We start from the raw sequence: 26,752 nt of genomic DNA, 5'->3' as shown, positions 1-26,752 counted from the left end.
GCACCATGTTGTGGGGCTGGCGGGGGCCGGCGGTGGCCGGGCCATGGCGGGCGGGCGGCGGGCGCGGTGAGTGCGGCGGGCGCGGGCGGTGGGGCCGGGCCGGCGGCGCCTGAGGGACGGGAGCGAGACGGGACGCGACGCGGCGCTGCTGCGGCCCGGGGCGGGTATAGCAGGGGCTCCCGGGCCTGGCGGCGGGAGGGAGGGGGCGGAGGGGCGGCTGCGCCCCGCGGAGCGCCGGAGGGGCCCCTGCGGCCGGAGCGGCGGTGGGAGAATCGCAGGATCCGGGAGTCAGTGAGGCTGGAAAAGACCTCCGAGATCGTCGAGCCCAGGCGGTGACCCAGCAGCACCTTGTCAAGCAGCCCATGGCACCAAGTGCCACGTCCAGGCTTTCCTTACCCACCTCCGGGGACGGTGACTCCGCCGCCTCCCTGGGCAGCCCATTCCAATGTCTAATCACCCTTACCGCGAAAAAATTCCTCCCTGTGTCCAACCCGAACCTCCTCTGGCGCAGCTTGAGGCTCCGTGCTCTTGTTCTGTCGCTTTTTACCTGAGGGTAGAGCCCACCCTCACCTGGCCGCATCCTCCTGTCAGGGAGTTGAGGAGAGCAGTAAGGTCCCCTGAGCCTCCTTTTCTCCAGGCTGTGCCCCCCCAGCTCCCTCAGCACCAGAGTGGTGCTCCAGAGCCTTCCCCAGCTCTGTTCCCTTCTCTGGACTCGCTCCAGCCCCTCCACGTCCTTCCTGACAGGTCCGGCCTGAGCCGCGGCTCCGGACACCCCCGGTCGGCGGGGGCTGCACGGACGCGGCTCTCGTAGATGGGATTTGTATCTGCACTCCTGAGGTTCATTCCTCTTCTGGATGCTCGCTTTGAGCTGGGGACGGAGCCCCGTCCAGCTGTGAAGCCTCTCTGGCCATCTGCTAACCCTTGGGAACAGCCGTCTGCACCGTGGGCTCTCACCCAGTGCCAGTCGCAGCTTAGCGAAGGTCATTGTCTACTGGTGGAAAAATACAATGTGTGTGTCCATAGAAGAGTGCTGACTGTGGTTGTCAAAGGCATGGGTTTAACCCTTTTTTTAAGGATGTCTCTCTTTGGATCTTTTCTGGATACAGATGTGCATAAGCACTGCAGCTGTTTCATTGTACCTTCTGAGGCCCTACAACATCCATAGTGCTTTAGGGGCTGAGCAAACAGAATAAACTGTAAAATGCAGATCCTAGGTTTGCAGTGGATTCATTGTGAGTGGATCCCACCTAGTATTTATTACAGAACAGATGTTCTTGTATCTTGTTTTAATTTGAAAATGACTCCACGCACCCATCGTGTCCTTAAGTCTGACCTACATAGTCACTACAAGATTTGCCTCCATTTGAGGTAGAAAGTTTATTTCGCTTCATGGTACAAAGTTGTCAGCTTGGTTCTGTCACCAGAATCCCACGGCCTCTCCTCAGGAGTGGAGGAGGCTGATTGGCACCATCCTACAGCAGAAACAGGCTCAGCACTGCTAAAATCCAGATGGGTACATGGACCCTCGCTAAATTTTTAATGTCAGTCATATGTAGGAGATGAATAAACATGTCAAGTGGAGAAGGGAAACTGCAGAATTTTCTTACTGCCTTGGCTTCATTTCCAAGTGGAACAAGGCTCCCTAAAGCATTTCCAGCTGGCTTTATTGACCTGTAGTGGTCAGGGGGAATGTCAGTAACGGGGATGGGAACAAGGGAGGTTTGTTCCGGCCGTCTTCGGACCAGGTCCCAGCACCCTCTGTATCAGTGCCTTTGGCTCCAGCCCCTGTCTGTTGCATTCCCCATTTCAGTGTTCCCAATCCCTCCCTGCCCACGTGGCATTCCCAGCTCCCTGCCCCTGGGTTGCCCACATGGCCAAGGCAAGCAGACAACTGTTGAGCCAATGCTGGGGCCCTTCCTGCAGCACCCCTGGCTGCCAGCTTCCAATAAACACATAAACCCTGTCTTCAAAACATCTACTGTCCTCTCAGATGCGTTTGGAATTAGCTGGTGGATCTAAGTGAAAAGTGTGATTATATAAACTTTGTTTCCATAGGAAACGGTGCTTGGTGGAAAGTCATTCTGCAAGGAGGATTCATGCAGCCTGGTTGCCTGAGGAGTTGTTTGCCACATCCTACCCCAACAGCTCCTGCCTGGCTCCCAGGGGGCTCAGTGCCTGGTGGCTTCCCCTTCCCCAGGGCTGCACCCAGGAGCTGCCTGGATCCCAACCCACCCTGTCCTTATTTGTGCAGCCAGCTGAGTCAGGTGTTCCTGTTTGCTGTGCCGGCAGCTGGGAAAGATTCAGGATATTTACCCAGTTGTCCTTGGCTTCTCAAGGCTTCTGTCCTCTATCTGGCCTGTGGTTTTTGTAAAGCTCATGCAAATAGTCCTCTGACAAATTTGGCAGAAATGCAGGTTACAGATTCTTAAGTTACTAAGGATTATAACAGGCCAAGGTGGGCAGACAGATGGACAAAATGATTTTGTTTCTTTCCAAAGCTGTGTGAGAATATTTCAGGCGGTTACTGATTGTTGCAGCTGCAGGCAGAGATGTTGCAGGGGTTAAAGTGCTCGTGGTCTTTCACATTTATCAGTATTGTAGCTCTCAACCAGGGGTGCAGTTGTGTTTGTGGAAAGTTTGAGTGTAGACTGTCACAGATTTTGCCTGTAGATAACAAAGGTTTTAAGAGGAAAGGAGATGGAGAAACAGCAGAGAAGTAAATACGTGGGAAGCCTTGAGCACTAGATGACTAAACTTGTACACAAGGCAGGCAGCACGCAGAGAGTGGAAGTGACAGAATGAGTCTGAGAAATCCAAGGAAAGGTCTGTGGGAGCCTGCCTGTGGAAACTGGAATAACAAGGCTCACACAGAGAAGGGAGGCATGAGCCACCAAGGAGCTGGCCAGGGAGGGGAGGATGGGAAGGAAGATTGATCTGGTGAGACTGAGGGATGTTTTGGGAAGAGGAAAATGTCACTACTGTGTACGATGTTTCTTCAAGGCATTTTCCAGGATTTACTGGAGAACTTCTAAAGGCCTTTTGATAGGTGATCCCAAAAGGTATAGTGTATATAAGAAAAACCCCTTGCATTAAACAGGAATTAGACTCTACTTTCACCATATCCATTTCAGATCAGTGTCTGTTTGAGCTATGATTTTTTGTGTACTTATGCTGCCAAACTAAACCTTTGCCTGCCCCCGGACCTGATTTGTGACTTGGAGCATAATGAAATCCTGGCAAATCGTACACACAAGTATTTTTGACATAGCAGCTAAAAAGCTTTATGATATCAAAATAAGATTGTGATATGAGACACGCCATTGATTTTGTGACTTCAATAAAAAATGTCTTGTGGGATTTTTCTGGTAACTTTGCAGCCTGCTTATCGTAGCTGTAATTTTTGTAACAGGCAAATTGCATGTTGTTTTTTGAACTGGGAGTGAAGTGGTCTGATGTTGGTATTTAATGCCAGCAGACATGATTTAATTTGTGTGTTTGTGTGCACAGTGACCCCACCATGATACTGAGGAGATGCAGTTATTTGTATATTGAGTTGGGGGACTCATACTTGCTGAGAATACAGAGCTGGTTGTAATAAGAGAAGGAATTGATCAGGAAATTTCCCAAAGAGGTAGTGAAAAACAAGAAACATTTCTTATGCAAACCTTTCAGTTGACTACAGCATTAAAAAGCTGCTGGGGCTGTTTATTTCTGGCTGTTTTCTCTTTTTGGCTGGGTTTACTTTTGTCATTGTCCAAAACCCTTTTGCTGTTCATTCCAGAGTTCTGCTCACGCTCACCTTATTTTTTCCCTTTTAAAATTTTGGTGGTGTATTGTTATTTCAATTTTCTCATCTCTGACCTCATTCCAGGGCCAGCTTGACACTTCTGGAGTTCTCATAATCTTCCTTTCCAATCCAAGACTTTGCCAAAGACATGTCTTTTTCAAATTACTTTCTTCCAAAACGGCATAAATATTTTCTTACATTGCCTTGACGCTGTCACCCTTGCCATCTTCAATTTAGAACAGTAAACTCAAGTTCTTGCTGTCCGTGGTAAACTTGTTCATAAAAGGATTCAATTCCCTTGGCTTGCAGAGCAGAGAGTGTAATGTTGGCACCAAGGAGCAAAGTGCAGGCTGTGCTTGGAGCACTGGGAAATTGATTACATGGCAACCTCGGGGGTGCCTTGGTGTTTCTTGGAGGAAAGCAGCCAATGACTCATGTCCTCAGATGTCACTAAAAAGTGAGAGCCAACTCACCAGCAAATAGTTAAATATTGAATTTTATTTATTTTTGTAAATTCTGTTTACCTCATTGGAGGGTTTCAGCCAAAATTAGTTTCAAAGCCATCACAAGAGATTAACTAAATAAATTACCTTTCATTTAAGTGACTGTAGTTGTATTCTCCCTCCAAGTCCCAGGAAGAATATCCCTAGAGAAACTCAGTATTCCTGGAAATCAATGTAGAAAAGTGAGTGCTCACCTTGAGCTCCAGAGGTGTGGAACATCCTGCCCTGAGCTTTAGTGCTTTAGTCAGGCAGCACTGCACTGCGAGGCTTTCTTTAAATGTGAGTGTACACATACACATATCCCACAGCCAGCAGTTACTGTTCTGAAATGACCTCTGTTCTTCTGCCTAACTCCTTACAAACTCGAATGGATTTTAAAAATGAATTTAAGCAGTGCTCAAAGTGATTCAGAATTAGTAGTTTTAAAGAGGTGAATTATGGAGTTAAAATGAGAGGGTGCAGGTGCAGCCAATCCGCTTTGCTTGTCTGTTTAAATTTAAGAATAATGTGATTATTATTTAAGGATCTCTTCCTGGGTGAGTCTGTATCTGCAGGAGTGAGAGCCTTTGGGTCAGGTGCATCTTCCTTGTCTGTGCTTCACATTCTTGTGCTTGCAGTGGGTAATGTGCAGGTGGCAGTGCTGTCTGGAGAAGAACAGCCTGCCAAAACAAAACTAGATGAAGAATAATAATATGCTCTAATTTCCATATAAACATGTGATTTGTTCTCTTTCAGTATGAGCACAAGCACTTATTTTCCAGCAGATTAAAATCAGTATTACACAGTTAACAGCAGACTGTGGCTCTAGTTTGAAGCATCCCAGAGGCTTCTACCCCCTGCCCTTGCTGGGGTCTCTGTCCTGCTGTGAGTGCTAACAGGGAGAGCCGTGGATGGCTCTGCTCTAGACCTCATGTAAATTTGTTCTGGGTGCTGTGGAGTCCTCTGTGCCTTTGCATCTCCTTTTATACATGTCCTTTTATACTTTTATACTGTACTCTTACACCATGCCAGCCTGATTCTGCACTGAGGGCTGTGACCTGTGTGTGCCTCACCAGCCATGGCCTGGCTGTCCTGTGGTGGCTGCTGGTGAAGGAGCCTGTGGCAGCTCATTTTTTCCAGTGCCATGATTATTTATGGCTGATTTATACTCTTACTGTTAAATTGCATGAGAAGGCTTTCTGTGTCAGTCCTCCCCCAGCTCTGGGTGCTCTTTGGGGTTTACATGATCAGTGTGCCTGGTGAAGAGAAATTCCTGCTGGCTCCAGTGCCCCTCAGAGGTGTGCCTCATGTCCCCTTTCTCTTTGGCATTTGACTGCATTCAGCTAATACTAGGAAGGTAATTCTGTCTTTATAACCCAATACAGTTGATGGTGCATTCTCTGGTCCTTACATGCAAACACTGCCCTTGCCAAGGCTTCTTGAGGGGCCAGATGTGTCTTGGAGCCCACGGTAAATATAGAAACAGATGTGGTTTTAACTGTTGTAGGTGAGGATGTGAGAACAGGCACGTGTTCTAGGGTATTTTTTCTAGTTAATTTGGTTGAGATTGCAGACACTTTGTATATTTTCTGTGGTTATGGGTTTCACAGTTGAGCGCAGAAGGAACTTGGTTAGCTGTGAGGAAGTAAAGATGTCATCCCCCCCCAGCTCATAGGTTTTTAAGAATGGAAAAAAATCTGAGTAAATTATAATGGCAGCAAATGAAAGGCAATAAACAATTGAGTCTATTCTGTCCTTATGTCTTGTACCTTCAAGAAAGAAGGCTGAGCAGCTGTTCTCACTGTTGTGAGCTGTCTTAAAATCTACCTGGGAGCTTTTCTGAGGGATAGCTCTTTAGGACACCAGCAATCATGGGATCTTGCACTAATGGAAGAGTGCATGTGAAATTGCAGCAATCATATTAAACTACAGTTCCCTGCAAAAGTCTTGCCTGTGGTGGTTGCAGCTGCTATGATTTCAGCTGTGCAGAGATGCTATCTGGCAATTTCCCCTTCTGTGCAGATCACAGACAGGCTGCAGGAAGGCAGCAAAGCCAGTGTGTTTTAACAGAGGTGTTCAGGCTTTAGGATACAGGTTTCCCTGAGTCCAGGCTTATGCTCCGAGCATAAACTTGGTTTTGAGTTTGGTGGGATCTGCGGGATTGTAAGTTTGTGTTTTGTTTATTTTTAGGGGTACCAGGAGACGCTTCAGTGCTGAGACATCTTTTACAATGCAAGTTAGGCATGAAATTCATCAACTAACACCCCCTTCCTCACCCTGATCTCCAACAGACTTCCCGTAGCGCTCGGAAGAAAGAGTCAGGGGAGAAGGGCTGAAAGGCACCATGAAGCTGAAGCAGCGAGTCGTGCTCTTGGCCATCCTCCTCGTCATCTTCATCTTCACCAAGGTTTTCCTCATCGACAACCTGGACACGTCGGCCGCCCACCGCGAGGACCAGCGCGCGTTCCAGCGGATGCTGTCGGGGCTGCGCGTGGCGCTGGAGCCGCGCCTGGAGCACACGCTGCAGTCGCCCTGGGAGATCGCTGCGCAGTGGGTGGTGCCCCGCGAGGTGTACCCCGAGGACACCCCCGAGCTGGGCGCCGTCATGCACGCCATGAGCACCAAGAAGATCATCAAAGCTGATGTGGGCTACAAAGGGACGCAGCTGAAAGCTTTGCTGATACTTGAAGGAGGACAGAAGGTTGTCTTCAAGCCCAAGAGGTAAGTGCTGCTTTCAATGTCTGCATTAACAACTGCTTCATTTACATATACTATTTTTCTCCATGCTGTCACGTTAGTGTTGAAGTTAGGAATTTTGAAAGACCATCCTGTTATTTTTGAGACAGAATAGTGTCACTCATGTGCTGGGGTCGGGGCAGGAACGGGCGAGAGGCAGGATCGTAGCAAAGGCAAAGAAGGCTTTATCCAAAAGAACCATGTGGTTTTTATACAGTGATACGATAGATTCTATTCTATTGGCTGACTAACTGAAACATCTTTCTCACGCACTGTCCTTGAGAGGAACAGAAAAATAAAGTAGAAAAACAGCACCTGCAAATTCTTTATAGTCAACAGGTTATCACATCTTTCCAGCTCCCTAAAATTCCTCACAAGCCGCTGTGAGAAACGCTTGCCATTTCTCTCTCTCTGTCCCATGGCATCCACAGAATAGAACCTTGCTGGTGCTCTAGCAGCATTGTACAGCCTTGATACAGCCTGTCTTTAGATTAAAGAATAATCACTGTGTTCAGTCCTGAGAGAGGATGTTGGTTACACTTGGTGTTTCTGAGCAGTATCTTCCTGACTCTGGAAGTGCAGCTTCTGGCAGTTTGGAGACAAGCTTTGACTCCTTGTTGTGTCAGACTGTCAGGAGAGGGTGCAGTTCAGGAGCAGGGAACGAAGGAACCTTGGCAGTGGTCTCAAAAGTACATCTCTTTGTCTGGTGTACTTGAATGTAGACTGTAAAATGGTTTGGGTAGGTCAGAGTGAGAGCCACTGAGCCTCCTGTCTGCCAGCAGTGAGTACTGGAGAATGGAGGGTGATGGAAGTGATACTTCCTTGGTATAGCCTCAGTGTACAGTGATCCTCAGAAAAAACTGATATGGTTGAATTTTCTGAAGAGTCTTGGCTGTAAAGCTTTTTGAACTGTGTGTCCTTGGGGAAAAAGAGAAGAAAGATGTTAAAAAGTAGCACCGGCTGTGTTTTAGGAGATTTCACTGCAAATGAGAGGTGTAATCGCAGAAAAAGATTTTAGGCTAAGCAGGCATTAAAGTTTCCTGTCCTGTTAATGAGCGAGTGCAGAGGCCACAAAGATGCTCTGAGGGTGGGAGCACCTCTGCTTGGAATCAGGCTGAGAGAGCTAGAGCTGTTCACCTGGAAAACAGAAGACTCCAGGGAGACTTTAGAGCCCCTTCCTGTGCCTGAAGGGGCTCAAGGGAGCTGGAGAGGGACTTGGGACAGGGGCCTGCAGTGACAATACCAAGGGGAATGGCTTCACACTGACAGCAGGCAGGGATAGATAGGATAGTGGGAAGAAATTCTTCCCTCTGAGGGTGGTAAGGCCCTGGCACAGGTTGTCCAGAAGAAGATCCCTGGAAGTGTCCAAAGGCCAGGTTGGACAGGGCTTGGAACAGCCTGGTCTAGTGGAAGGTGTCCCTGCCCATGGCAGCAGGATTGGAATGAAATGTTTTTCCACCCAAACCAGTCTGTGATTCTATGATTAGAAAATGAGAAAAAAATCTCTGTACAGCCAATTCCTGCCCTGGGTGGAGCTCCCCTGCAGGCCCAGGCAGTGTCAGCCTTGCACACAAAGTCCTGGTGGTACAAGAGGGATCTCCTCCAGTGAAAGAACTGGGGATTCACAGCATTCCCATAGGGCTTTCTGTGTCAGGGAGTGCAGTCAAGCATTAACTGAGAGTTAAACTGCATTCTGTAATGCCCTGTCTGTGCAGGCAGACACAGGCACTGAGCTCCAGCAAGGACACATGCAGCTGGGAATGTTTATAGGAGCACTGGAGAGGGTGGCCTTGGCCATCTTGGTAGACCCATGTTTTGTTTGTGACTGCTGAATAGCCAGGCTGGTGAGCACGGTCCTGTTCTGGCACTGCAAGAGAGTCTATTTAACCAGCTTTGGACCTGAAAGCTCTGCCAAAGTTACTGCTAAAAACTAAAACAGTTCTGAGCAAACTTACCAGCAGGAGAAGAAGGAATTCCATCATTACTTCTGCTCTGGAATGGACTGGATGCCTACTGGGCATGGAAACAAAGAGTTTGGTCAGGATTTCCTAATAAATTTTAGCTCTGCAGCTTTCAAAATGTGACCCTGTTTCCAAAAGCCAGCTGTAAGTACCTACCAAAGACCTGCCTTGAAGGACATGTTCTGAGGATGAGCTCACTTCAAATTTATTTGAAATCCAGCCTAATTTACTAACAAATAATACTGGCTGCCATCACATCTGGTGGTATATGGGGCAGAAGATGCTGGTTTGGTGAAAGCTCCCATTTGGCAGGAATCCTGCACTGGTGAATTCTCTTTTAAGCTGCCTTGCAGAGAAGCTGGAGCATTGCTCAGGCTGGGGAAGTGGGCTGTCTTCTCACCCCACTTCCTCCCTGAGCAGGGCTAAAACATTGAGGTCCAGCTCTTGTGCCTCCTCTTACACTGTTGTTGCTACTGCTTGAACACAAATTCTGCTGGAAATAATCCAGTTTACACAATTTGATACGTAGATGGAAGTAAGAAAATAGATTACCTAATTTGGCCTTATTTTCTTTGAAAACATGTTGCATTTCACCAGTTTGCTCGGTATTGGTTGTGGTGTTTCACACTCAGCTGCAGTGTGGTGCTAGAGCAGTATCTACACTGATCCAAATGGCAGGCAGCTGAGAAATTGGTGTTTGCCTTGACTGAGTACCATCTACCAAAAGATAAAAAGGGGAGCAAAAAGCCTTGCACTTCACCAAAATACACCATTGTTGTTGCAATGAGTGTGTAATTTCTGTTTTTTGCTGTTCATGATATCTTTTCTCTGCCAGATTAAAGGCTCTCTCTGTTTATACCCATTATTGTCCTCAGGTTCACACTTGCTGATTTTCTGTCTACTAAAGATTGCATTTGACATCTCTTCCACAATATAAGATTGTATTTGAGAATTGTTAATGTACAATTCTTTGTAACCCCAAAATCATCTGTGGAATTGCAGCTTTCCAGGATAAATAGCCCCCTGTTCCATAGCAGGGTCTGTGCTCTTTGTTCTAAGATGTGACTTGGCATATGGTTGGATTAAAATTTATTAGTTGGGATGTGAGCTGCTTCACAGGCTCTGGACACCACTGTACATCACTGACCTTTCCTCCTTATTTACCACTTCAACAGTCTGGACACTTTAATATCATTGATGTTTTCCCACTCTCTCATTGGCAGTCACTTGCAAAGTGACCCAGAGACTCTTTAACTATTATTAAATTGTTCCTCTGAACAGCAGAGTTGACAGGGATTCTACATAGACTCACTTCATGTGACTTATTTCAATTCCAGATATGCCAGGGATTATATAGTGGAAGGAGAGCCCTACGCTGGCTACGACCGACACAACGCAGAAGTGGCAGCCTTTCACTTGGATAGGTATGGAATTACTGCTTTCTCTGGTTTTATTGTCTTTGTAAAGCACCAGAAAAAAGGGGTTCTTTATGGGAGCTACCTCTAACCTGCCAATTTACCACATTGAAGCCAAAATAAGAATCAGCTTATTCTGTGAAACTTCGTTTTTAAGATCTGGTCAAGAGTGTAACATTTTAGATACTTGTAAAAAGTTTGGAAAGGAGAATGAGCCCTGCAACCACTCTAGTTAATATTACAGTGGAGAAAGAGCTTAGCTAAATGCTGTGGAAGAGTCTGAAATACTAAATGTGTGTGCTAAGTTCATGTTCAGTTCAGTAAAAAGTCAAGAGTGATGTCTAGACTAACAATTTAGTCTAGAGTAAATATGAATCAGTGCATCCTAGAGGAAATCCAGTTATTCATATCCTAATTGTGCTTGGGGTACCCAGGTGGTTTTGTGGACCTGTGCTGGAGGTGCAATTACAGGAAAAAATGAAAATTATAGGATGTTCAAAGAATGGGACAGAAAACACCAGACACTGAATGTCAATAGTTGTGAAATGCTGTTAGAGCTGCAATTTCACATAACATAGATGAGCACAGTCTCTGTTTCCTCATAGGAAGATTTGGAGGTGAAAACACATAAAATCTTGAGAAAAGGAATAAGGAGGGACAAATATAACAAAGGATAGAAAAACTGAGACTGAGGTTTCTCAGTACATAGATAAGAGCCTTATCACTGTGACTAAAGTCACAGGTGGTGACAGTGATGTCTGTTAGTCCTGATTCACCTGTGGAACTCATTGCACAGGCAGTAGAAATCAGTAATTCTAGGAAGAATTAGAATATCTAGGATGGTAACTAGTTGAGTAATACCCATTGCTGCTACAGCCAGCTTGTGCTGGTGGACCAAAATCAGGGTATATAAAGAAGATAAAAAGATAATGGAGCCAGATGTCAGTCCATTAGTGCTTTCAAGGAGCATACAGGCTTCAGGTTCCCTGAAAAAGTAATGATTGAACATTCAATCAGAGCCTCTTTCAAGTGTCCAAATCTCACTTAACTCTTCTTTGCTGTCCATTTGGTCATGATTTTGTGCTTCTTTTCTCTGGTCTTTGTCTATGGCTCTGCACCTCTTTATTCTTCAGGAATACCTTTTCAGAATCTTTTTCTGAGATGCAAAGACTATCCAGAGGGTGTCAAAAGTGCATTAAGAGAGTTGGGGCTGACACTCCTTTGATGTTTGTACTTTAAGCACTTTTGAAATTCCATTACAAACACCCAAGTCATTTGTGGTCACAGAGCAAAGGCCGTGGTGGCAGGCATGGGAGTGGAACCTGGATCTTGTAACTGCAAGTTTTATGGTTGTTCTTCCCACCTCTGCTTTTCCAGGCCCTTCTCAGGCATTCACTTTTGTTCTACCATTCTCTCTTCCCTTCTCCTTCTTTGTGCCAAACAAAACAACTCTTGGATTGGTTGCTTTCAAGTGTAATTGAATTTGGCTTAAGCATAACATTTTAATAGTGGTTCCCACAAATTAGAAATGATCTTTCCAGGTGACCAGTTACTGCTTCAGCCTGCTTCAGACACATGATGGATATTTCTGGTGTGAGGTCTGAGTTCTGAGAGTTGGAGCATGGTGCATCCTCTGTTGCTCTGCTGCAAATGCTTTAATAAAGGAGTGTCACTGATGGCCTATAAAGTAAGTTTCACATCCAGGCACATAAGAAAAATGAGTTTCCTTACTTTGCCTCAGAGAAGAGAGGAGGTTGCTGCAGGGCTTCAGCTTTACTCTTTGGTCTCTATCATCTCTGACAGAGACTGTGAGGATGTTTTGGTTTACTTTTGAACTGCTGCCTACGTTGCAGATTCTCAGGCTGTGCTTTTTCACCCCAATCAGAATCCTGGGTTTCCGCCGGGCCCCGCTGGTGGTCGGCAGGTTTGTGAATCTGCGCACCGAGATCAAACCCGTGGCCACGGAGCAGCTCCTGGGCACCTTCATGACTGTGGGTAAGTGCATTCCATGGGCTGTGCTGCCCAGGGAAGGGAAAATCCTTCATGGCAGAAAGGAGCTGTGGGAGCCTGACACAGCTACAGAGCAGTTAACCATGATACAGGAAGCTCTTTCTGTGCCAGGAGAGCTCTTGGATAACCCAAGGAGGACTTGGTTTTCTTCAAATAGTGTTCCCTTATGCTGCTGCTACAGATGGGATTTTTATTTTTTGAGTAAGAGTTTTCTCTCTGCTGTCAAAAATGGTTAGAAAAGTCTGTGATTAGACCTGAAAAGAAAAGAATAAAGTTGTATTTAATGTGAAGAGAGTGGTGATTTGGGATAATTTATAGAGCTGACACACTGGTTGGTATTAGATGTTGTTTGTGCTGCATCAGAGCCTGCAGAGCATTTACAACCAATGGCAGAACTTCCCTGTGTTGTTTACAGTAATAATGCTGTGAAGGACACATAATGGAAGCTATTAATGTGAACTCCTACCAGGTGGTCATTAAGTACCAAGAAATTACTTATGCTGCAGCCTTAACTCCCTGAGGCTTCCATAAACCATCCAATTATTACTCTTTTGTTTGTTTGTTTCATTTCCTAATCAGAAGGCTCCAGAGATGATTGTTCCTTGCTGCTGGTAATGTTCCTATTAGCAGTACTGCTGGCAGTCTCAACTGCTGCCTGACACTGCCACTTACAAGGTACAACTTCCAGATGAAAGTTTCAGCTCAGCCTCATCAGCCTCTCCTGGCATTCACATGGGCTTCCTGCCTCAGGCAGGCTTTACATTTTCCAATTTCAGCCAAGATAACCAAGCTGTTTGCTAGCAGCAGTGCTGACTTGAGAAGTCAGGCTCCAGAAATGTTCATTGCTGCTCCTTAGGTTCCTTGGAACTGCTGTTCTGCAAAGCAGGAGCTAAAGAAATGAGTGGATCTATGGAGGAGGTTATGATATTTTGTTAGGCCAAATTTGACCAAGTTCCTGAGGTTTTGAAGAAGAGAGAATTCATTCATACTCAGTGCAGGTTTACTGGAGTTACAGCTAGAATCTCAAAGAATTCTGTCTCTTGCTGCAGCCCCTGGATGGGAAGAGAGACTTGCAGGCTTTCCATACAAACAAGAGATCTGGTCTGCAAGCTCTGTGTTGGTGATGATCTGTGACATCCTCAGCTTGTCTGACAGGATACTGGGAGCACAGGCTCTGGATGGAGGGCTGAGAGGCAGGGATGTGTGAGGGTGGAAAGGGAAGAATATGGCATTTGGAGAGCTGAGCCTGCTCTGGGGAGGATATGGCATGTAGAACCAAAGGAAGAAATGACACAGAGTAATGACAACCAAGTGAGACATACCTGAAGAATATTCTGGAAGAACATCCATGAGCATGGACCTGGATTTAACTTGGCGAGGTTCAAGTGAAGGTGGGTTAAGAAGGGGAAGATAGAAAAGGTTAAACTAAAATTACTTATGCAGGCTGCTGCAGATTACTTGATGCTCCAGGATGCATCAGTGTTAGTGGACTAAAGGCTGCAGTGTTTTGTTGCTCCTCTCCTGTCAGAAGACACTGATGAAGCTTTGACAGATCTGCATTGCTGGCTCATGTGAGAATGATACTTGGTTCTGTCTCCTCTGCTGAGGCAGCTCAAGTAGCTGAGATGTGTGGCAGGTCTCAGGGCACCAAATCCCTTTGAGTTCTGCTGTGTCTCTGTGGGAAATCTGACACATGAAGTATGAAAAGTGAAAAACGAGCAGTGTTAACATTGCAAAGTCAGGGTCCTCAGGACTAGGAAAGGATCACAAAAACTTGTTGAGATTCTAATGTATTAATTCTCAGAGTGATAAAGTCATTAGAAAATATGATTGCTCTCTCCTTTTCATATTATTCTTTAATTGCTCTGAATGAATGGATGTCTGTGTAGTCTCTTTTGAGCCTCTCCCTCTCAGAGACAGGAACCACAAAGACAAGTGCAGTAAAATCCTGTAATGGGGAAACCTCTGCTGTAACAACATGCTCCTGAATTTCAGTTGGATTCCTTGGATTAATGCCTCTTCATTTGATACCTCTAAATTTTTCTTTTTAAGGCAATAACACCTGCTTCTATGGGAAGTGCTACTACTGTCGGGAGACAGAGCCAGCCTGTGCAGATGGGGACATCATGGAGGGCTCAGTGACCCTGTGGCTGCCGGACGTTTGGCCCCTCCAGAAGCACCGGCACCCCTGGGGCAGGACCTACCGTGAGGGAAAACTTGCCAGGTATGAGAGAGAACATGGCAGACTTATTCCTTATAGATGATCATTAGCACTAAAATGGCCCTTGGTTAATTAAAGAGCTCTAAGTGGTTTCAAAACCTACACAACACAAAACTAATTGTGTTGACAGCTTTCTTAGCACAACCGTAGGAGCTGAAAAGTCCAGAATAAAATTTAAATTAAAATGAGGAAGAAAAAAAAATCTTCATTGTTTTCCACATACTAAGCACTGTCCTTTTCCTGTACCTTGGCTGGAACAGAACTCCACAATGCAGTCACTCCAAGCTCTGAAAATCTTGTCTATGGGCAAGCTAAGATTCTTCTCTTGTGCCACTGGACCTCATGTTGATGCTGTGGCCCCTGAAATGTGGCAGCACTGTCACATACCTAATTTCACTGTATCATACCTAATTTCATGATCCTTGTAGTTCATTTTCAGAATTGTGGAACTGGTTTAACTTAAGCTAGGCCCTGTGTTGTGGTTTGACACTGGCCAAACACCAGGCACTCACAAAAGTTGTTCGTTGACCCTCTTCTGTTACAGTTGGGCAGAGGAGAGGGAAGAAAATTAACAAAGGGCTCATGAGTTGAGATAAGAACTAGGACAAAAAAAAAACCACTCTAAGGGAAAAACAGGTCCAAATTTATAAAGTAGATTTGTTATTAACAGAGTCAGAGGAGGATAATGAGAAGTAGAATAAGCCTTTAAAACACCTTTTTTCCCCCAACCCCTCCGTCCTTCCCACCAACAGCACAGGAAGGCAGGTTGTGGGAGTTTTGGTCAGTTCATCATTGGAGATCTTTTCCTGCTCACTCAGGGAGAGGAGTCTTTTCTCTGCTATGCCATGGGATCCCTCCCACAGGCAAACAGTTGTCATAAAACCCTTGTGGCGTGGGTCCCTTGTCCATGAGGGTAGGCTGCTCCAGTCTGGGAGCAGGGAGAGAGCAAGCAAGCTCTTTCTTTCTTTCTCTGGAAGCAGGGGCCCTGTTTCTCTCTTCAGGTCTCTCACTGGACCACAGCTTTCTCTGGCACCACCCACTCTGCCATGAGCACTTTTCCCATGGGCTGTGCATGAATCTCTGCATCCCCCATGGACTTCATGCATTACAAGGGGCCAGTTTGTTTTATCAAAGTCCTCACCACAGCCTGCAGAGGAATCTTAGCTCTGATGCCTGGAGCACCTCCTCCCCTTCTTTCTTTTCCACTGACCTTGGTGTCTCCATGTTGTTTTCCCTCACATGTCCTCACTTCCTCCTCTTCTCCAACTAGAAGAAAAACTGCTGCTTGTAGGTACCATTGTCAACTTGCACCAATTCAAAGACTGTTGCAAGATCCCACAGTGCCCAGAGGTCAATCCCATCCAGGTTCTGTGCTGGGGAGTCACTTGTCTTACTTCCACTGCTGGCCATCAGAGATTGGCTCTGTCAGACACGGTGGAAGCTTCCAGCAGCTTCTCACAGAAGCCAAACCTGTGGCCTTCCCCTGTTACCAAAAATCAGGCAGTGCCACATCAACACACCCTGGAAAGCCCTTTACTTTGAATGCCATCAGTATTTGGTGACCATGCTCAGCATGTAAAGAATGCCAAATCCCACATTTGTCCTTCTGTAAGCAGCATTCTATAATAGATGTAACACATCTGAGTTCCTGAGGTGGGGATGTTTTTGCCATGACTTGAACAAATGAATTTGAGCCTAGTAAATTTTTCTGACTCTGTCTTGAACTTGAAAGTGATTAGAAGAGATTTTCAGTCCTTTATCTAAAGTATCCATTGATTTCCAGTGTGATGGTTCTCAGAAGGAATCTCATCCAAAAGCTCTGTTGGATTGTTTTAGGGTATAAAATGCACAGATTGAATTTTGAGCAGCAGATGTTTTTTCTTTCCCAGCAGGTGAAAATCAGCTGTGTTCAGTACATGATACATTGCAGTGATGAACAGGATGAATTTCTTGGAGGTGTTCCTCCTGTTGAGAGGCTCCTTTTCATCACACCCTGCCTGCTTACACAGGGGTTTACCTTGATTCCTGTGCTGATTTGATATTTGGTGTATTTAAACTCCCACTTGCCTCCTGCAGATGAGGTTACAAGGTTCTGGTGTTTTTCACCATGTCATGCTGCACATTTCACTTTGAGAAATCAGAATTAAAGGTTCTTGGTGTCATGCTCTCCTTTTTCTGCGCCTGGTAATTGTGAAAAAATAACTCTCTAAGAATTTTTTCCTGCTCTAGCTGCTGTTTTGAGTTGACCTTTTGAACATAATTCACACAGGCACATTAGTGTCTGTAATTTTTAATGGAGGTGTAATAGACAAAATCCCTGACCTTCCAAGGCCTGTGCTAATACAATGTAAATTATCAGAAATGAGTGTTGGATGAAAGTGTCTCTTGAAAGACTGCATGGCAAATGAGAGAGAGCATAGCATATCTGAAAAATTGTGGCAAGGAGATTAAGTACTGCTCTGAAGTAAAATGAGAGAAAAAGAAACACTTGAGGGAGAGTGGGATGCAGCATAAGAAATGTATCCAGAACAAGGAGAAGAGGTTCTGAGACTGTTGTTGTGTGGATTCGTGCTACACCTTGAGTGTGAGTTGGACCTTGGTGCAAAGATCCCTCTTCCTAGGGGGATTTAGGCACAGTGTTTGAGGAACATGGTGATCTGTTATTAAGCACATTGAGAAGATAAATTTTTAAGCTCTCTGATTTGGATACCTGGAAGAAAGGTGGGATATTGGGATCTCTGGTTCCAGACCACTAAAAGATGAAGTGGGATATGTGGCTTTTGTAGTCAGTAAATTCTGATCTTCCTACTTTTATGAATATCTGCAGTTTTGAGCATGTCAGAAAGTCTCTCCAGCTTGTGTTTCTTCCATCTCTGTTTCCAAATCACAGATGGTTTAAGGCATTTCCAATTTAACTGCTATTTTGTGAAGGATTGTTTTAGTCCTTACATAGAAGATGTCCTTGTTATTTAGGTGGACAGATGGAAAGGATATACACCAGAGATTTGGCTCTTTTGGTGGTGGTGTTGAATAGCTTTGAAAGCTGTAAAGAAGAAAATGAGGAAATTTAAAATCCTAGCTTTGGAGAATTGAGACATGACATCCATGTTACGAGATGAGTGGAGAAGGAGATAAGAGGGAAGCTTGAAATCATGTCAGTGGAGAAGAAGGTGAGAGGAGGGGAGGAAAGAGACAGCTGTGAGTGAGGGACAGTGACCACTGTGAAGCCCTTCTGGGGGCAGAGGCATTAAAAAGAAAAAAGGAAGAGGATGGAAACAGCTCAAGGCAATGGAAAGTGGCCCAGAACTGAAGTGTTCCTTGGGAAGCTGAGGAAGGCAAGGCATGCAGTAATCTTCCCCTAACATAGCCCAGTCACTGTGGAGGTGTGAGGAAGCAAACCCTGACTTTGTTTTCCATTGGAAGATGATCTTTGTGTATCTTTGAACTGAAGTTTGCTGTGACCGTGGTCACAAGGGTTTTCAGGATGAAGAAGAGACGAGAATGTTGACTCCATGATCAGAAGGCTTGATTTATTATTTTATGATATATGTTACATTAAGACTATACTAAAAAGAAATAGAAAAGGTTTCTTCAGAAGCTAGCTAAGCTAAGAATAGACAAGAATGAATAACAAAGATCTGTGTCTCAGACAGAGAGCAAGAGCCAGCTCTGCCATGAGTGGTCAGGAAATCCAAACATCCACAGGAGACCAATCCCAGGGTCTACCTGTTGCATTCCACAGCAGCAGATAACCATTGTTTACTTTTGGTTGCTGAAACTGCAGCTTCTCACAAGGAAAAATCCTAAGAAAGGATTTTTCATGAAAGATGTCTGCAACAGTTTGGTCCATAGGCTGGGATGTCACTGCAGGCTTTACTCCTCTCCTAAACACTTCTGTCCAGCTCTCCCTTCTTGGTCCAGCCTGGGCTGCTGCCCTTTCTTGGTGCACTCAAAGTGCCCCAGGGGCTGTTGCTGTGCAGGGCGGTTCCCTAAGGCTGCTTGGTTCCCTCTGGCTGCAGGTGGGAGTATGACGAGAGCTACTGCGACGCCGTGAAGAAAACGTCCCCGTACGACTCGGGCCCGCGCCTGCTGGACATCATCGACACGGCCATCTTTGACTACCTGATCGGCAACGCCGACCGGCACCACTACGAGAGCTTCCAGGACGATGAGGGCGCCAGCATGCTCATCCTGCTGGACAATGCCAAAAGGTGAGCCTGCCCTCACCCCTGCTGGCCTGCAGTGCTGCCTGCAGTGCTGCCTGCAGGGGCACACACTGATCTGCTCTGCCTCCCTCTCTGTTTTCTCTCTCTCGCTGATTTGTTCTTTAGTATTGTTTGTAATAGTCTATCTCCTTTTTATCAGAAATTAATCGCTAAATCTTAGGGTGCTTCAAAGGCTGTGTGCTGACAGGACAAGGGGGAATGGATCCAAACTGAAAGAAAGTGGATTTAGATCAGATAGTAGGAAGAAATTCTTCCCTCTGAGGGTGGGGAGGCCCTGGCACAGGTTGCCCCATCCCTGGAAATGTCCAAGGCCAGGTTGGACAGGGCTTGGAGCACCTTGGTCTAGTGGGAAGTGTCCCTTCCCATGGCAGGGGGATGGAACAAGATGAGCTTTAGCCCAACTCTTCCAACTCAAACCATTTTAGGACTCTCTGATTCTACTCTGTGCTCTAGAGACCCTTCTGTCCTGCCAAAGTCCTACTCAATCTACAGAAACTCCCCAGTTAACACAGTATTTCCCAAAGCAACTTTCAAAGGTTTGCTCAAGTCTCTCCTCCTATCCCCAGAAATGCCCTTTCCTTTTAGGCTTTTAATTAATGGAAGATTGGAAATTTTGGCTTTTTTATTTATCACCAGTGAGTGAGTGCTGTATCACCGTAAGTGCTGTATCACCATAAGTGAGTGCTGTAATAAAAGCAGATCTTTCTAAAATGTGTTTCTGAATAATTTGGCATTCCCTGCCTTCTGGATATGCCTACTCTGGCTTTGAAAGGTTAGAAGTTTAGAATGGAGGTAGAAGTGATACCAAACACAAAAATGATCATGTTCTATATATGGACATTAACTCTTACCTGAACAAAAATGTTTTAAAAATATGTTTAGAATGTGAGTTCTTCTATCCTTGCTATAGGTTTTTTGTATATTGTCCACTATAGTTTAGGTTAAAAATCATACTGAAGACACAGCCTTGTTTAAATCATAACAATTTGATTAATTTTTCTTAAAAACATAAAGGTCATCTACTTGCATTTCTCATCATTTAGTCCAGCAATTCTGGATTGTTTATTTTTCTGGTGTGCCCTCCCATGTGCAGTGGCAGTGAGTTTCCCTTCTGTGAAGGACCAGCAGTTCCTGTGGCAGCTCTGCTCTGCCTTTGCACACCACTTGTACCAAGTGTCCACACCACTTGAGACCTTGGAGATCCTTGCAAGGCTTGGAGTTACCTTTCTTTTCACATTTATCTTTTGTATAGTGGATTCCTTCCACCTTTCCATCCGTCCTTCCTGTCATCAGCCTGTTCAGTAATACTGCAGTATGACAGCAGGATGTATTCCACCTTGGGACTGCTTCATTACTGCTGCTTTAGGAGAATTTGGCAAAAATGCTCTTTCTGTTCCTCACTGACAATGTGCTGCAGGAAGGAAGGTAATGGATTAGTCACTGGAAGTGAATATGGGGTTTGAAGGTCAAGTCCTTTTGTTATGGCCATTTCCTATGGCATTATGAAAATATTTTTGGTGGGGCTTTGCAGGCTGACAGTAAATTGTTCTCTTGAAAATTTGAGTGATTTATTTATAATAAAATTTTAAATTACTTTCAGCTTCTTTGAAGTAATGGGTAGGGGACAGTTTTTCATAGAACCATGGTAGATCTCAATTTGGAAGGGACCCATAAGGATCATTGACCCCAACTCCTTGTTTCTTACAGGGCTACCTAAAACTAAACCATGTGAGTAAGAGCAGATGCTCTTTGGTGCCATGACCACTTCCCTGGGAGCTTATGGAGTTTTAAAGCTATGAATAACAGAATTATTTGGGCAGCATAAGGCCAGGCCCCTGCAGCAACTTATCTTTATTGAAGGGAAGGTTCTTAGTTGAAAACAGTATTATGAGGAAGGTGAAACTATGAAAAATAAATCCAGCATGTGTTTGGATGAAGCTTGAAATTCTATGGAATTTGGCTTGAAATATTTAAGTTAATCACCTTGTCAGTGAACTGTTGCTGCTGTTGGGTTCCTTCCCTGACCAGCTGTGTCAGACAGGCAAGGCTCCCATTCTGCATGCCCAGAATAGCAGTTATTCCTTACCCCTGCACCATTTCTGAACTCCTCTGAAATGCCTTCCTAAGGGGCCTTGCTCTGATAAAGAACTGGGTATGCTGGTGCTGCTTCTGTTTACCTGCTTAACTGATGCTGATGAAAGTTTTATCAGTGACTGGTCTTGGACTGTTTATATTTTAATTTAAATTATTTGATCTCTTGGAGCATGAAATTGCCTAATATTGATTTCTCTGAATTCTTTACAAAGCCCTTTATGTTGAGAACCTTAGGAGTTCAGCTGGTTCACTTGGTTTTCATTTTGCTTTTCAGCTTTGGAAACCCTGCCCTGGATGAAAGAAGCATCCTGGCTCCTCTCTATCAGTGCTGCATGTAAGTGAAACACAGAGGTGCTGTTCACTTTACTTATGTAATTCTGTCCTTAGGTTTGCAATTTCATTAACTTGGGAGCCTTCTGGCAACCTGAAAAGGTTTGCTTGGGTCCACAGTGCTGTACTTTTTGAGATACTGTCTGTTTGATGGATGGGCACTGCCCAAGAAGCTGAGGAATCCATTTTCATGAAGGCAGAGGGTTGGCTGCAGAAAGTGTTCTCACCTCCAGGTCACAGCTGTGTCCACAGTCAGTGTGACAGGCACTTTGCATCTGCAGCTGTCCCACCCAGCTCCTGGCAAATCAACATTCACATCCCTGCTTGAGTTCTCCCTGACAGTAGGGGAGGATGGCAATTTAATAAAGGCAATTTAATAATTTCAAACATGGTTTCCATAAAAAGCCTGCAGCCTTGCTCAGGGGTCTCCTCTCAAGTAAAATGTGCAGTTTCTTTGCAGAGTTTTGTTTCTGCTTTGGCCTTGTGAGCTGTGGTTTTATTTTCAGAGGCTGTGGCTTTCTGATTTCTGTTCTGTCTCCAGTCTCTTACCAGGCCATTGCTGTTTCTCATTAGGAATTAGATGCTCCAAGGGCTGTAGTAGCTCTTCTCTGGAACAGCCTGAGAGAGCTGGGGTGTTCAACCTGGAGAAGAGAAGGCCCTGAGGAGACCTCAGAGCTCCTGCCAGTGTCTAAAGGGGCTCCAAGAGAGCTGGAGAGGGACTTGGGACAAGGGACTGCAGTGACAGGACCAGGGGGAATGGCTTCACACTGACAGAGGGCAGAGTTAGATGGGACATTGGGATGGAATTCTGCCTCTGAGGAGGCCCTGGCACAGGGTGCCCAGAGAAGCTGGGGCTGCCCCATCCCTGGAAATGTTCAAGGCCAGGTAGGACAGGGCTTGAAACAACCTGATCTAGTGGAGGGTGTCCCTGCCCTTGGCAGGGGGGTGGAATGAGATGTTCTTTAAGGGCCCTTCCAGTCCAAGCCATTCTGGGCTTCTGGGAAAATTTCCAGGAAGAAAAATACTGAGATACAAATTTCCCAACTCTGATACTTCAGCATGAACTCCTTTAGGCCTTCCAAATGGAGATTGTCTGTGAAACTTGTCCTTGAAAGGTTCTGTCTTCCAAATTCTCTGGGGCCTGAGCTCTCATCTTGCTTGCACTAAGCACAGCTCCCTGCAGTACACCTGGCCCATGTTCTGCAGGATCCTTTTAAAAGTCACATGCAGAACAGTTAAAGAACTTTTAAATTCTTTCGTTTTCCTGCATTAGTTGTAGATGTATGTTTAATTTTGTGCCTTATTGAGATTCTTCTGGAGTCTTTGTCATCTTGATTCCCCCAAATGCAACCAGAGGAAAAGTTTATCTCTGTAAGAGACTTGGCAATTTCCTGCTTTTCAGATTTTCCTTTTTTCTGGTACTGGGCAAATGCCACATGATAAATTAATTTGCATAATTGTTTTAACTATAGGTTTGTTACAACACTTTCTTATTTTGCTGGTTTTATTGGAAGCCATCAAACCCAAGAGTTTAGACCAGGGATGCTAAAGATTTGGATGCTAAAGGTTTGGGGGAGAATCCCAAGAGACTTCACAGAACATGAGAGTTGAGATGGGCTGACACAAACAAGCTCAGTGGCCAGTGAAGAGGAAAAGTCACTGCTGTGTTCTCTTTCTTGAAGTTTGGCCAACTGCCTTTTGTCCTTTGTGATTCATTATTGGTCAGTGATGCTCTTCCTGTGGTGACCTTTGTTGAATTTGTTGATTTTCCTTCCTTTTCTTTCCTTTCCAAACTGTGTCTGGGAGGCCGCAGGACTGAAGACTTTCTGTGCTCTCAGCTGGAAGCGTTCCTGTGTAACATCAGAGTTTTGTCACACCAGATTGATTCTTCATCACCTTGAATTTTCAAATTTCATTAGATCCTGTCTGAGATGCAGTTCCACCTGGACCCTGCCATCCCAAACCCACTTCTGCACGAAGTCTCCATTCTTGGTGAGCCGGTATTCCCGTGGGATGCAGCAGGAGCCTGGTGTGGTGATGTGTGTTTGTTTCTTTTGCAGTATCCGGGTTTCTACCTGGAACAGGCTGAATTACCTGAAGAACGGAGTCCTGAAGTCTGCCTTAAAAACTGCCATGTCTCATGACCCCATCTCACCTGTGCTCTCCACCCCTCACCTGGACGCCCTGGACCAGCGGCTCCTCAGCATCCTGGCTACAGTGAAGCAGTGCACAGACCAGTTTGGGCCAGATGTTGTGCTGGTGGAAGACAGGATGACTCTGTCTCACTTGTAATCCCAGCAGAACACGAGATGAAACTCCTTTTTTAAAAAACAAACAAACAAACAAGCGATAGAAAAACAGCACAATCAGTTCAGAAGGGCTGTGGCCACGATGGACTGACATGAACAGGACAGCTCCCGAGCCAGAGGAAGGGAGGTGACACTGGCTGTTTCCTTGGGCTGGCAGCAGTGAGAGGTGGCAAGGAGCCTGGATGGCTCAGCCCCGTGGTGGCCACTGTGCCGTGGCCATTGCCGGCAGTGGGCACCGCTCTGGGTGCTGTGCAGAGTCTGGATACTGAGCTCCTCTGTGGACTGGATTGCAGGGGACCCTCAGAGATGAACAGAACAGTCCCCTCCCCTTCTCTTCCCCCTTTACTCTGGCGAGTTTGTTCATTCAGGGTTGTACACAATCAGCTCTGAGCTGGTTGGGCATTTTACTGCTTCTCTAGAGAACGAGCAGGGGTGAATAAAATAACTGTTGGACTGAAGAGTTGTGCCACCCCCCGGGGTGGGATGTTCTTCTGGTTGTCTGAGGGGTGGGAGAGGGGACCTCTGCTGCTCACTTGGCTTTTCCTTGATAAAAGGCTGGGAAAGGGGGCTGCCTCATATGTGTAATGCTTCAGTGTTTTTGCTGAAGTCCTATCAAAGGTTTATCCACAAGGTTGGAGATTTAGGAGAGGACAGGGTGGTTATACAGCACTTGATAATTAAGGGGTTATAGTAAGTTTCCATGTGTCTTGTCCCTCTTTTTTTTAAAATAATCTGGCAAGGTCTGAGTAGAGAAATTATCCTTGCAGTCCTGTGTCCATTATAAACAAATGTTCATTTTCTTGTAGCTGAGGAGGACAGAATCTGTCCTTGGCAGCAGTTCTGTGTAGCAGGGTCAGGCTGCTTTACTGTGAGCCCTGAGAGCTGTGGAGCCTCTGGGCATGTGGGACTGGGGGAAGAGGTGTTTGCTGGATTTCCCCAGTCACCAGCAGTCACCTGAGGTGTGCAGACATCCCTGAGCTGTGGTCTGTCTTCTTCTCTCCTGAGAGAGCTTCCTGCTGCTCCCTGTGAGCACAGCTCAGCACTTCTGCTCTGGGCACACCAGCGTTGGGGTCCCACGTTCACCTGCTTTGGCTGTGGCTGCTCAGAAGCTGTGACTACTTCCAGGAGGTTTTCTGCCTTCCCCAGTTGCTTCCTGCAACCCCCACTGCAAAGTTCTGCCTGGGATGGTCATCCAGGAGTCCTCACTAATGGACTATGGCCATAGATAGAGAAAAGTTGGCTTTTCAGGACAGGCCTGCAACACTCACCTTGTGCTAGTCCTGTTGTCCTTCAGCACTGTGCTGAGTTTGTGTCAGAAAGCTGATCAGCTTGGCACAGGTCTCAGTTTGTGTCTCCAGAAGAGAAGCAGCTTCATCACTGTTTCCAAATTGAACAGCTTTGCATCAGTGTTCAGCCAGCATGGTCCTTAGTGTAAGGAAGGAGCTCCTTCCCCAAGTGATTACAGATTACTGAACTTGAGAGCAAGAGCACCAAAATGTCAGTTTGAGCCCTTTTCCTTGATTTTCTTGTCAGGAAAATCTAACTTCTTCTCTAACTGCAGTGTGGCAGGCAGGTAAAGAGCTGTTTTGTTCTTGCACCTTGGCCACACCTGATCCAGGAGGTGTCAGGGAGAGAGTTTATCTGAAAAATGCAGGCATTGGTTTGTTTTGTTGAAGTCTTTTTCTCGTTGCATGAGCAGAGTATCTTGAAAGTAGAATGTGGCTGTTTACCTGGGATTGAATTCTCTGTTATTTTTGCTCTCTTCTGGACTTGGCTACACTCACAGATGCCATAGAGCAATGAGATGATGGGATGGGATCTGGAGTTATTTACTGGAGTTCTTAGTCAGGATGGTGACACACAGCCAGCTCTGAGGACACTGTGAAGCTCTTGCCTCTATCACCTGATAACAGAACACACTTTGGGTGGTGCCTGTGTGGCAGGAGCAAGTGCTGGTTTAAGCTGTCTCCCAGGAAATATCAGATGATTTACCCAAAGGGGAGATAGTGAAGCACATGATTGGTGGCTTGTAGTATTTCTAAAAGCATATTCTTCTTTTTGAGCTCTTAATATTTTGGGAGGGATCTACCAAAATTTAATTTTTGATTTCTATATGATCACTCTTGATATTTACATTTTATTTAATAATGGGCTCAAAAAAAGGCCTTTCAGTCGTTGAAATTAAATTAATGTTGAGGATTTACATATTGCTCTAAGCTAAAGCTTTTGCTGTCAGATGGAACCTGGGGATGAGTTTTTTCCCAGTATAAATGTCAAAGATTTAAAGCAGGGTATTGGTTTATTTTGGTTTACTTGTGGACAAAGGGCATGAAGTCCAGCATTATCAGTAGAAGGAAGCAAGAAATGGTTGTTTTTTGGGATTGGTTTTTTATTTGTGATATTGATGCTTCTTGTTGCTGTAAACACTACTGGAGGTTGGTGTTCTGCAGCAGGAAAGAAAAATAAATTCCTCTCTTAAACCAAAATCAGGAAGATCTGGTTTTGGCCTTGTGACAATTTCTGCCCCTTTGGCAGTGATGGTCGTTTTGCTCAAATACAGAACCCTGGGAGATTTTAAATTGTAACCATTGCAAAGGAAATGAGGAGCAGCATCCACGTGCCAACAGGGTCTGCTTGAATCTCTGAAAAATAGCATTGTTTGCAAGGCAGGTGCTCTGGGGAGGAGCAGACACCTTCTGATGCTTGTTCACTGTGCACGTGTCACCCACTGGCCCCAGATGTTACACACTGGTTGTGTCATGGCTATCAATGATATCAGAGCACTGGAAGCACAGAAATCAAGAACTAATTAAAGAGTCTCATCAGCCATCTGCTATTTCCCTCCTCCTCCTCCTTCCCAAGTCAGCCATCAGGGGGAGGAGACACTCGAGTCAGCTCTCCTTCAGCAGCTGATGAACTGGAGTGTGTCTTGCCAAACAAACTTCAACTCAAAAGTCCTAATTTATTAAGAAGGTAATTTATTTAGTGCAGCAGCTGGAGCAGGATGCTGGAAACAGACCCCCCTCTTGGATGTGCCAGAGGAGGCCCCTGGGAGCTGCTGCACAAATGGAGTTGCTAATAAGCAAACAGAATGCAATTATGACTTTCTACTCCTATCCCCCGGGGTCAGATCCCACATAAAGCAACATTGTGTGAATAAAGATTTTAATAAAGCAACGTT

At 45.5% G+C, this 26,752-nt stretch overlaps 1 protein-coding gene across 2 annotated transcripts; it reads left to right on the top strand.

Annotated features, from left to right (window-relative positions):
• Window positions 1–26,752, top strand: FAM20B (FAM20B glycosaminoglycan xylosylkinase). Of its 2 annotated transcripts, none has more exons than XM_071435876.1 (8): window positions 1–66; window positions 6,561–6,990; window positions 10,304–10,390; window positions 12,267–12,376; window positions 14,444–14,615; window positions 18,632–18,823; window positions 21,207–21,266; window positions 23,323–26,752. In XM_071435876.1, exons 2-8 carry the CDS (start codon window positions 6,614–6,616, stop codon window positions 23,552–23,554), a joined length of 1,230 nt encoding a protein of 409 aa, XP_071291977.1. In that variant the 5' UTR covers window positions 1–66; window positions 6,561–6,613; the 3' UTR covers window positions 23,555–26,752. The 2 variants fall into 2 exon arrangements, with proteins under 2 accessions (XP_071291977.1, XP_071291976.1); XM_071435875.1 differs by having other exon boundaries at window positions 2–66; window positions 6,460–6,990.

Source organism: Agelaius tricolor, unplaced genomic scaffold, assembly GCF_023055355.1.
Source record: "Agelaius tricolor isolate 1412-34295 unplaced genomic scaffold, bAgeTri1.0.p SCAF_11, whole genome shotgun sequence".
NCBI classification, from domain to species: Eukaryota; Metazoa; Chordata; class Aves; order Passeriformes; family Icteridae; genus Agelaius; species Agelaius tricolor.
Note: the sequence above shows the minus strand (reverse complement) of the source record. Positions and strands in the feature narration are given on the sequence as shown.

What these genes read in the sequence shown, in the direction of transcription:
- FAM20B (XM_071435876.1), top strand. Translation starts at nt 6,614, where the DNA reads ATGAAGCTGAAGCAGCGAGTCGTGCTCTTGGCCATCCTCCTCGTCATC. An exon ending in CTGCTGGACAATGCCAAAAG is followed by an intron (nt 18,824 to 21,206) that starts GTGAGCCTGCCC and finishes TTTGCTTTTCAG; the next exon opens with CTTTGGAAACCCTGCCCTGG. An exon ending in CCTCTCTATCAGTGCTGCAT is followed by an intron (nt 21,267 to 23,322) that starts GTAAGTGAAACA and finishes TTTCTTTTGCAG; the next exon opens with TATCCGGGTTTCTACCTGGA.